General features: G+C 41.2%; 1 protein-coding gene across 3 annotated transcripts in view; it reads right to left on the bottom strand.

Annotated features, from left to right (window-relative positions):
* Positions 1-12513, bottom strand: part of Rme-8 (receptor mediated endocytosis 8) — a 554100-nt gene that overhangs the window by 438520 nt on the left and 103067 nt on the right. For all 3 annotated transcript variants that reach the window (XM_071666770.1, XM_071666772.1, XM_071666771.1), the window contains exon 7: positions 4119-4370. In XM_071666770.1, coding sequence (XP_071522871.1) covers positions 4119-4370 — 252 coding nt within the window. The remainder of the gene's footprint in view (positions 1-4118; positions 4371-12513) is intronic.

Raw genomic sequence — 12513 nt, 5'->3', positions numbered from 1 at the left:
CAATATGAGGTGTGAAGTGGTTTGATTGAGTAAATAATGAAAGGGTAAGAGAGATGTGTGGAAATAAAAAGAGCATGGTCGAGAGAGCAGAAAAAGGGGTGTTGAAATGGTTTGGGCATATAAAGAGAATGAGTGAGGAAAGACCGACAAAGAGGATATATGTGTCAGAGGTGAAAGGATCAAGGAGAAGTGGGAGACAAAATTGGAAGAGGAAGGATAGAGTGAAGATTTTGAGCGACTGGGGGTCCGAACGTACAGGAGAGTGAAAGGTGTGCAAGGAATAGAGTGAATTGAAACAAAGTAGTATGCTGGGGTCGACGTGCTGTCAATGGACTGAACCAGGGAATGTGAAGTATCTGGGGTAAACCATGGAAAGGTCTGTAGGCCTGGATGTGGATAGGTAGCTGTGGTTTTGGTACATTACACATGACAGCTAGAGACTGAGCGTGAAAGAATGTGGACTTTTTTTTGTCTGTTTTCCTGGCACTAACTCGCTGAAGCGGAGGGTAGCAATGCTATTTCCTGTGTGGTGGGGTAGCGACAGGAATGGAAGAAGGCAAACAAGTATGAATACGTACATGTACATATGTGTATATGTCTGTGTATGTGTATGTATATGTATGTATATGTCAATATGTATGTATGTATGTATATGTGCATGTATGGGCATCTATATATATGTGTACGTGAGTGGATGGGCCATTCTTCGTCTGTTTCCTGGTGCTACCTCGCAGACACAGGAAACAGTGATTAAGTATAATTAACAAAATAAAATATCATATTATATTATACTTAAACTCTGTTTCCCATGTCAGTGAGGTAGTGCCAGGAAACAGATGAACAATGGCCCATACACTCATATATACATATATATATACATAAATGCCCATATATATACATATATATGGGGATAGGGGAGAAAAGAATACTCCCCACATATTGTAGAAGTTGGGTGGGAGCTGGGGGCTGAAAATCCTCCCCTCCAATTTTTTATTATTCCAAAAGAAGAAACAGAGAAGGGGGCCAAGTGAGGATTTCGCCTCTAAGGCTCATTCCACAGTTCATGATGCTACCTCGCTAACATGGGAAATGGTAAATATGTAGGAAAAAAATCTATACTATATCATACTTAATCATTGTTTCCCATGTCAGCAAGGTAGCACCAGGAAACAGACAAAGAATGGCCCATACACTCATATACACATATATATACATAAATGCCCAAATATATACAGGGATTGGGGAGAAAAGAATACTTCCCACATATTCCCTGCATGTTGTAGAAGTAGGGTGGGAGCTGGGGGCTGGAAATCCTCCCCTCCAGTTTTTGATTTTCCAAAAGAAGGAACAGAGAAGGGGGCCAAGTGAGGATTTCCCCTCTAAGGCTCATTCCACTGTTCTTGATGCTATCTCATTAACATGGGAAATGACAATGTATGAAAAAAATGAATATATATTTCATACTTGTCCACATTTCTTGTGTTAATGAGGAAGGCACCAGCAATAGACAAAGAAAGGCTGCATCTACTCACATCCATTCTCTAGCTGTCATGTGCCATGTACTGAAACAACAGCCCCCATTCCGCAACCAGACCTTAAAGATCTTTCCATGGTTTCCCCCAGACACTTCACATGCCATAGTTCAGTCTAATGACAGTACATCATCCCCTGTATACCATAATGTTCCAATTCATTCCACCACTGTACATGTCTTTCACCATCCTGAATATTTAGACCACAACAACCAAAGCTGTTTTTCACTTCATCCTTCCATCTCCAATTTGGTCTCTCCCTTCTCCTTGTTCCCTCCAGTTCTGATACACTACAGACAGGCCTGTTTTAACAGCCCTCCTTCAAGGATCCAGACTCACATCCAGAACCAGCTTCCCCCTAACAACAAATATACAACCCTATAAAACCCTATAACAATAAAGACAACGATGACAAGTCAGATGACACACCAGGCATCTACCAAGCCACACCATTTTCTGACACCACTCAAAATACAAAACAACTTACAATCAAAGCCAATACCCTTGAAACACAATCAATAAGAAAAAAACTTTAAAGTACTAACTACAACATAATCAATACCCATATACCTTCTTTCAAAACATGCCCTCCCAGATACTCTCTCCAACTGCAGAACGAGACCAACATACCCAACCTATCTCTGTGGAAATTTCAATGCCTATGGCCCTGCTTGGTCAACATTATACCTAATATTCCTGACGTGAACTAATCATAAACCAACTCCATCCTTTCAACATTCACAAGTGCTAACAGCTAACCAGACTCCCAACCCACCACCTCCAGCTTTAAACCTCACCAGACATTACATTTTGCACACCAGCACTGCACTAGAAAACCACCTGGAGTATGCTACACAAACTATCCTCTAACCACATTCTGATAACACTCCATCTGGCCTATCCAATGCACACAGCTGCCAAAAAGACTTACACAAACTAAAGGAAAGCAGACTAGTCAGCATTTGTACAGTACCTGGAATCCAAGCTTCAAAGCTTCACTATAGGTAATTTCTCATTTTCCATATCACACCATCAGCATCACCAACCAAGCCCACAAAAAGCACATACCACAATGACATAAAAAGAAAGATACCTCAAACTTCTCCCCAGAAGATATTGAGCTCATAAAACAAAGAAACTAGCTAAAACATAGCCACACACCATCAACAGAAATTACATAACAAATCCAAACTTAAAATAACATCATCACTAACCTAATCACTGTGAGGCAAACAGTAAACTGGAACTCCTTCGACACAACAAACCTGAAATCTAAAGCAACAAAAACTGGCCCATGTTAAAGAAGATCCACACCTGCATCAACCTAACCCGTACATATCAAATACTTCTAACCTAATGCACTGACATCCCTTCTCCTAAAGAAAACACAAACATACTCATTGAACTCTTCTCAAAAAGCAGCCCAAACCAACCAGACCCCTAAACATGAAAAACCTAAACCTATTCTAACCAGGAACAAAGTGCTCATCCACTTTTTACTTCCTCTGATTCAAGTGATGCAATTCAAACATTAAAAAACTCTTGTAAAAGTGATTGTAACTGATAATGATCATGAGTCATTAATGTGATAATGAACATATAGGTCTAATTTATGCAGTTCCAAAAGCAATTCTAGATTAATACTTTAAGCAAGTGATAAGTATAAAAAAGGATTTCATCCAAAGAAATAGAACTTACTGGTGCCAATGACTGCACAATGATTATTGTAAATAGGATGAAGGAGATGGTGGAGTGGTTTTCCCTTGACCAAAAAGAAAAACAATTAGTCAATGGAAAGTTGGACAAGTTAAGTTAATTGGCTACCTTTGCTTAGCCAATCAAAAGCAATGCGTAGTTTTCCTGTAACTGGTAATCTACTATACAGAAGGTTGGCCGACTGAAAGCTTGGCATATTGTACTGGTACTGACCGATATATAATTCTAATGCTTTAAGGTAACAGTTGTCCCTCCATCATGAATGGATCTGAATTCAAGTACAAGTTCATCCCCTACTTTTCACTCTCAACTGTCTCAAAAGTCTGCTGTTAAGGACTCTATATGACCTTTCCTTGTCAATGCATCCAGGTCTTCCAATCTGTGACTTACTTCAGCCCCCATTGTTCTACCCACGGACACATCCATTGTTAAATAACTAAAACATTCTCATTCCTCAAAGTCCAACACAATTATATGACAAGAAACCTTTTAAGAATGTCTAACATCCCAACCAGCCTGAACAGAGAGACCAATAAGCACTTGTATCTTTAATGTCTCCTCAGCTTCTAACAAATCCCATTTCATTCTTGTAGAATAATATTACAAAAAATTCTGAAGTTTTCTAAATTCCAGATAAACAAGCTAAACTTTCTCTCAAACAGGTCAACAAAAATTAATGTTGAATACACATTCAAAGGAATACGGTCAAACCAAAATTCTATAATTCACAAAGCAGCATGACTTCCTTACAAAAGCAAATTGTAAAGACTCCCTACATATGTAATTACTTAACAAAAAGAATAATGACTAAAATAAAACCATAAGGTAATTAAGTAAAGCATGGCAATCTAAGAACACAATTAATCTTACCTATCAGAGGAAGTGTAAACTCTATTGCCTCCTCTTACATATTCGACTGTGAGCATCTGAGGATTGTCTTGGTGTCTAACTAGAGCAAAAACATCAGAAAGAGGGCGTAATGTCACAATGGCATAGGAATTGGGGTCGCGTTCTAATAAACATGTTTCACTCACACACAAGGTTCTTCTGACTGGATCCATGTGTCTGTGGCTCACTTTGTGCACAGGAAATTCACATAAAGATGTGATGTGTTCATCTCCACTGAAAATGAAAAAAAAAATTGTGAACAAGATATATAAACTAATTTTTCTGCTCACATTAAGTAATTCATTTCAATGACCATTCAGTGTTATCTGCCTTTAATGGATAAGATATAAAAAGATTTCTTAAAATACAAATAGTTCATTTCACCAATTCAGTAAATTCGAACTTCTCTAATCTTCTTTCTCTTCTATTAACAAATACTTTACAATTAATGACAGTAACCAACAAGAAAAATGAAAAACTTTTGTATTTCTGCAAACCACACCAAAACTGTTTTATCTATGTAACAAATGCTTTTTTTACACACCAGCTTACCTTCTACCCTTACTTCATGATTACACACCTACCTACAGTTCACTCACCAGTTTCTTTAAACATTCATTTATTATACTCTATATATTCTAAAGCTATCTCTAAATGTCAACTTAAAACAAGTAGTCCATTCCATAAACACTAAGAAGAGTTTTCTCAAAACATCATGATTAGTGATCATGGTTATGTAATAATGCAAACCTGTACCCTTTTGCACAAACCGATCAATCTTTTTATTCACCATACCTCTTCCCTGGTCTCCATCCACACCAACACTATGTACCTAAATTAACCATACATGTATATGCTTATGCTTTCCTCTCAAGATTATTTTTCTTCATGAGAGCTTAATATATTCATGCTGCCCTCTGCCAGTGACCTATCAAGAGTGAAGGAAAAAAGGCTAAAAAGCAGCACTGGAGTCCACCAGTCATGCTGAGGGTTAAATGAGATGAGTGACTGAGGGTGATGGCACTAAATGTGAATGGGATGACTGGTGAGAGTAAAAGGAGAGAGAGCTTGTGGAAGGGTTTAAAAGTTGCAGCTTGAATGAGCTTGGGATAGGGGAAACCCATATCCTTGGCTATTTCATGTGTGGCGGGGTGGTGACAGGAATGGAGAAAGGCAGCAAGTATGGACATGTACATGTGTATATATGTATATGTCTGTGTATGTATAGGTATGTATACATTGAAATGTATAGGTATGTATATGGGCATGTATGGCATTTATGTATATACATGTGTATGTGGGTGGGTTGGGCCATTCTTTTATCTGTTTCCTTGTGCAACCTCGCTAACGCAGGAGACGGTGATTAAGTATAATAGACAAAAAAAAATACTCGCAATTTCCCACGTTAGCAAGGTAGCATTAAGAACAGAGGAGTGAGCCTTAGGGGGGAATATCCTCACTTGGCCCTCTTCTCTGGAAAATCAAAAATGGGAGGGGAGGATTTCCAGCACCCCACTCCCTCCCCTTTTAGTTGCATTCTATGAAAGGCAGGGAATAGGTGGGAAGCGTTCTTTCTCCCCTATCCCCTGGAATATTCTATTATTATTATCATACATAATCAATGTTCTCACTTCAACAAAGTAGTGCCAGGAAACAGACGAAAAATGACCCATCCACTCACATACACATGTATGTACTTAAATGCCTACATATGCACATATACATACATATACATATCAACATATACATATACATACACAGACATTAAATACATACACATGTGCATATACTTGCTTGCCTTCATCCATTCCTGGCGCTACTCCACCTCACATGAAAAACAGCATTGCTATCCCCTGCTTCAGCGAGGTAGTGCTAGGAATACAGACAAAAAGGCCGCATTCGTTCATACTAAGTCTCTAGCTGTCATGTGTAATGCACCGAAACCACAGCTCCCTATCCACATCCAGGCCCCACATACCTTTCCATGGTCTACCCCAGATGCTTTAAATGCCCTGGTTCAGTCTATTGACAACACGTCGACCCCGGTATACCACACTGTTCCAATTCACTCTATTTCTTGTATGCCTTTCACCCTCATGTATGTTCAGGCCCCAATCGCTCAAAATCTTTTTCACTCCATCCTTCCACCTCCAATTTGGTCTCCCGCATCTCCTTCCCTCCATCTCTGACACATATATCCTCTTTGTCAATATATCCTTACTCATTCTCTCCATACATCCAAACCATTTCAACACACCCTTTTCTGCTCTCTCAACCATACTCTTTATATTTCCACCCATCTCTCTTACCCTTACATTACTTACTTAATCAAACCACTTCACACCATATATTGTCCTCAAACATCTCATTTCCAACACATCCACCCTCCTCCATACAACCCTATCTATAACAATCCTATCACAACATATAACATTGTTGGAACCACTATTCCTTCAAACATACCCATTTTTGCTGTCTGAGATAATGTTTTCTGCTTCGCCCCCTCCCCCACCCTGTGACTCAATTCCTCTTCCATGGTTCCACCCACTGCTAAGTTCACTCCCAGATATCTAAAACACTTCACTTCCTCCAATTTTTCTCCATTCAAACTTACATCCCAATTAACTTGTGCCTCAACCTTACTGACCCTAATAACCTTGCTCTTATTCACATTTCTCTCAACTTTCTCCGTTCACACACTTTTCCAAACTCAGTCACCAACCTCTGCAGTTTCTCAAATGAATCAGGCACTAGAGCTGTATCACAGGCAAACAACAACTGACTCACTTCCCAGGCCCTTTCATCCACAATAGTGCATAATCGTCCCTTGCTCCAAAACTCTTGTATTTACCTCCCTAACCACCCCATCCATGAACAAGTTATACAACCATGGGGACATCACAAACCCCTACTGCAGACTAACCTTCACACCTACCTCACATGTCAAGAGGTGGGGGATGCTATTTCATGTGTGGCAGGGTGGTGATGGGACTGGATGAAGGCAGCAAGTGAGAATATGTACATAGATGGGCCATTCTTCATCTGTTTCCCGGCACTATCTCACTGATGCGGGAGATGGTGATCAAGTACAATAAAAGTATTTATTTTCATTTATCATACTTACCCACTGTTTCCTGTGGCAGTGGGTTAGTGCAAGGAAACAGACGAAGAAAGACCCAAACACTCATGTACACATTTTCTTTATTTCTATTATACTTAGTCGCTGACTTCTACATTAGTGAGGTAGCGCAAGGAAACAGGGGAAAGAATGGCCCAACCCACCCACATACACATGCAGATATGTAAACGCCCACACGCACATACACATTATACATTTAAATGTTCATTTGTTTATCATTTTTCATTTTGCTTTGTCACTGTCCCCCGCGTTAGCGAGGTAGCAAAAGGAAACAGACGAAAGAAATGACCCAACCCACCCACATACACATGTATATACATACACGTCCACACACGCAAATATACACACCTATACATCTCAACGTATACATATTTATATCTATTTATTTATTTGTTTTGTTGCTGTCTCCCACGTTTGCAAGGTAGCGCAAGGAAACAGACGAAAGAAATGGCCCAACCCACCCCCATACACGTGTATATAAATACACGTCCACACACGCAAATATAAATACCTATACATCTCAATGTACACATACATATACACACACAGACATATACATATATACACATGTACATAATTCATACTGTCTGCCTTTATCTATTCCCATCGCCACCTCGCCACACATGGAATAACATTCCCCTCCCCCCTCATGTGCGCGAGGTAGTGGTAGGAAAAGACAACAAAGGCCCCCTTCGTTCACACTCAGCCTCTAGCTGTCATGCAACAATGCCCGAAACCACAGCTCCCCCTCCACATCCAGGCCCCACACAACTTTCCATGGTTCACCCCAGACGCCTCACACGCCCTGATCCAATCCACTGACAGCACGTCAACCCGGCATACCACATCGATCCAATTCACTCTACTCCCCACCCGCCTTTCACCCTCCTGCATGTTCAGGCCCCGATCACTCAAAATCTCCTCCACTCCATCTTTCCACCTCCAATTTGGTCTCCCACTTCTCCTCGTTCCCTCCACCTCCAACACATATATCCTCTTGGTCAATCTTTCCTCACTCATTCTCTCCATGTGCCCAAACCATCTCCAAACACCCCCCCCCCCTCTCAACCACGCTCTTTTCATTTCCACACATCTCTCTTACCCTTACATTACTTACTCGATCAAACCACCTCACACCACATATTGTCCCCAAACATCTCATTTCCAGCACATCCACCCTTCTGCGCACAACTCTATCCATAGCCCACGCCTCGCAACCATACAACATTGTTGGAACCACTATTCCTTCAAACATACCCATTTTTGCTTTACGAGATAATGTTCTCGACTTCCAAACATTCTTCAAGGCTCCCAGGATTTTCGCCGACTCCCCTACCCTATGATTCACTTCCGTTTCCATGGTTCCATCTGCTGCCAGATCCACTCCCAGATATCTAAAACACTTTACTTCCTCCAGTTTTTCTCCATTCAAACTTACCTCCCAATTGACTTGACCCTCAACCCTACTGTACCTAATAACCTTGCTCTTTTTCACATTTACTTTTAGCTTTCTTCTTTCACACACTTTACCAAACTCAGTCACCAGCTTCTGCAGTTTCTCACATGAATCAGCCACCAGCGCTGTATCATCAGCGAACAACAACTGACTCACTTCCCAAGCTCTCTCATCCCCAACAGACTTCATACTTGCCCCTCTTTCCAAAACTCTTGCATTCACCTCCCTAACAACCCCATCCATAAACAAATTAAACAACCATGGAGACATCACACACCCCTGCCGCAAACCTACATTCACTGAGAACCAATCACTTTCCTCTCTTCCTACACGTATACATGCCTTACATCCTCGATAAAAACTTTTCACTGCTTCTAACAACTTGCCTCCCACACCATATATTCTTAATACCTTCCACAGAGCATCTCTATCAACTCTATCATATGCCTTCTCCAGATCCATAAATGCTACATACAAATCCATTTGCTTTTCTAAGTATTTCTCACATACATTCTTCAAAGCAAACACCTGACCCACACATCCTCTACCACTTCTGAAACCACACTGCTCTTCCCCAATCTGATGCTCTGTACATGCCTTCACCCTCTCAATCAATACCCTCCCATATAATTTACCACGAATACTCAATAAACTTATACCTCTGTAATTTGAGCACTCACTCTTATCCCCTTTGCCTTTGTACAATGGCACTATGCACGCATTCCGCCAATCCTCAGGCACCTCACCATGAGTCATACATACATTAAATAACCTTACCAACCAGTCAACAATACAGTCACCCCCTTTTTTAATAGATTCCACTGCAATACCATCCAAACCTGCTGCCTTGCCAGCTTTCATCTTCCGCAAAGCTTTTTCTACCTCTTCTCTGTTTACCAAATCATTTTCCCTAACCCTCTCACTTTGCACACCACCTCGACCAAAACACCCTATATCTGCCACTCTATCATCAAACACATTCAACAAACCTTCAAAATACTCACTCCATCTCCTTCTCACATCACCACTACTTGTTACCACCTCCCCATTAGCGCCCTTCACTGAAGTTCCCATTTGCTCCCTTGTCTTACGCACTTTATTTACCTCCTTCCAGAACATCTTTTTATTCTTCCTAAAATCTAATGATACTCTCTCACCCCAACTCTCATTTCCCCTCTTTTTCACCTCTTGCACCTTTCTCTTGACCTCCTGTCTCTTTCTTCTATACATCTCCCACTCAATTGCATTTTTTCCCTGCAAAAATCGTCCAAATACCTCTCTCTTCTCTTTCACTAATAATCTTACTTCTTCATCCCACCACTCACTACCCTTTCTAATCTGCCCACTTCCTACGCTTATCATGCCACAAGCATCTTTTGCACAAGCCATCACTGCTTCCCTGAATACATCCCATTACTCCCCCACTCCCCTTACGTCCTTAGTTCTCACCTTTTTCCATTCTGTACTCAGTCTCTCCTGGTATTTCCTCACACAAGTCTTCTTCCCAAGCTCACTTGCTCTCACCACTCTTTTCACCCTAACATTTTCTCTTCTTTCCTGAAAACCTTTACAAATCTTCACCTTCACCTCCACAAGATAATGATCAGACATCCCTCCAGTTGCACCTCTCATACATCTAAATGTATACATACATATACATACAGAGACATATACATATATACACGTTTACATCTTCATACTTGCTGCCTTCATCCATTCCCGCTGCCACCCTGCCACATATAAACAGCACCCCCCCTCCCCTACGCACAAGGTAGCGCTAGGAAAAGACAGCAAAGGCCACTTTCGTTCACACTCTGTCTCTAGCTGTTATGTGTAATGCACCAAAACCATAGCTCCCTATCTACATCCAGGCCTCACAGACCTTTCTATGGTTTACCCCAGAAACTTCACATGCCCTGGTTCAGTCCACTGACATCACGTCGACCCCAGTATACCACATCGTTCCACTTCACTCTATTCCTTGTATGCCTTTCACCCTCCTGTATGTTCAGGCCCCGATCGCTCAAAAACTTTTTCACTCCATCCTTCCATCTCCAATTTGGTGTCCCACTTCTCCTTCTTCCCTCTACATCTGACACACATATCCTCTTTGTCAATCTTTCCCCATTCATTCTCTCCATGTGACCAAACCATTTCAATACATCCTCTTCTGCTCTCTCAACCACATTCTCTTTATTACCACACATCTCTCTTACCCTTTCATTACTTACTCGATCAAACCACCTCACACCACATATTGTCCTCAAACATTTCATTTCTAACACATCCATCCTCCTCCGCACAACCCTATCAATAGCCCATGCCTTGCAACCAAATAACATTGTTGGAACCACTTTTCCTTTATATACACATATATATACATAAACACCCATATACATACACATACATATCAACGTATACATACACACACATACATATATACACATGCATATATTCATATATGCTGCCTTCATTCATTCCCATCGCTACCCCACCACACAGGAAATAGCCCCCCCTCCAGCGAATTAGCACCAGGAAAAAAAAAAAAGGCCACATTCACTCACACTCAGTCTCTAGCTATCATGTGTAATGCACCAAAACCACAGTTCCCTATCCACATCCAAACCCCACAGTTCTTTCCATGGCTTACCCCAGATGCTTCACATGCCCTGGTTCAGTCCATTGACAGCACGTCGATCCCCGGTATACCACATCGTTCCAATTCACTCTATTCCTTGCATGCCATTAACCCTCCCGTATGTTCAGGCCCCAATCACTCAAAATCTTTTTCACTCCATCCTTCCACCTCCAATATGGTCTCCCGCTTCTCCTTCTTCCCTCCACCTCTGACACATATATCCTCTTTGTCAATCTTTCCTCACTCATTCTCTCCATGTGTCCAAACCATTTCAACAAACCCTCTTCTGCTCTCTCAACCACAATCTTTTTATTACCACACATCTCTCTGACCCTTTCATTATTTACTCGATCAAACCACCTCAAACTACATACTGTCCTAAAACATTTCATTTCCAACACATCCACCTTCCTCTGTACAACCTTATCTATAGCCCATCCTCACTACCATATAACATTGTTGGAACCACTATTCCTTCAAACATGCCCATTTTTGCTCTCTGGGATAATGTTCTCACCTTCCACACGTTCTTCAATCCTCCCAGAACCTTCACCCCCTACCCCACCCTGTGACTCACCTCCACCCCCATGGTTCCATCCGCTACAAGGTCCACTCCCAGATATCTAAAACATTTCACTTTCTCCAATTTTTCTCCATTCAAACTAACCTCCCAATTCAACTTGTCCCTCAACCCTACTGAAGCTAATAACTTTGATCTTATTCACATTTACTCTCAGCTTTCTCCTTTCACATACTTTTCCAAATTCAGTTACCAACCAGAATCAGCTACCAGTGCTGTATCATCAGCAAACAACACCTGACTCACTTCCCAAGCCCTCTTATTCACAACAGACTGCATACTTGCCCCTTTCTCCAAAACTCTTGCATTCACCTCCCTAACCACCCCATCCATAAACAAATCAAACAACAGCAAAGACATCATACAGCCCTACCAAAAACAGACATTCATTGAGAACCATTTATGGATCTGGAAAAGGTATATGATAGGGTTGATAGAGATGCTTTGTGGAAGGTATTAAAAGTATATGGTGTATGAGGCAAGATGCTAGAAGCAGTGAAACATTTTTACCAAGGATGTACAGCATGTGTACGAGTAGGAAGAGAGGAAAGAGATTGGTTCTCA

The sequence above is a fragment of the Panulirus ornatus genome, chromosome 11, assembly GCF_036320965.1.
Source record: "Panulirus ornatus isolate Po-2019 chromosome 11, ASM3632096v1, whole genome shotgun sequence".
Classification (NCBI taxonomy): Eukaryota; Metazoa; Arthropoda; class Malacostraca; order Decapoda; family Palinuridae; genus Panulirus; species Panulirus ornatus.
The sequence above is the reverse complement of the archived record's forward strand: the minus strand, read 5'-3'. Positions and strand labels throughout refer to the sequence as shown.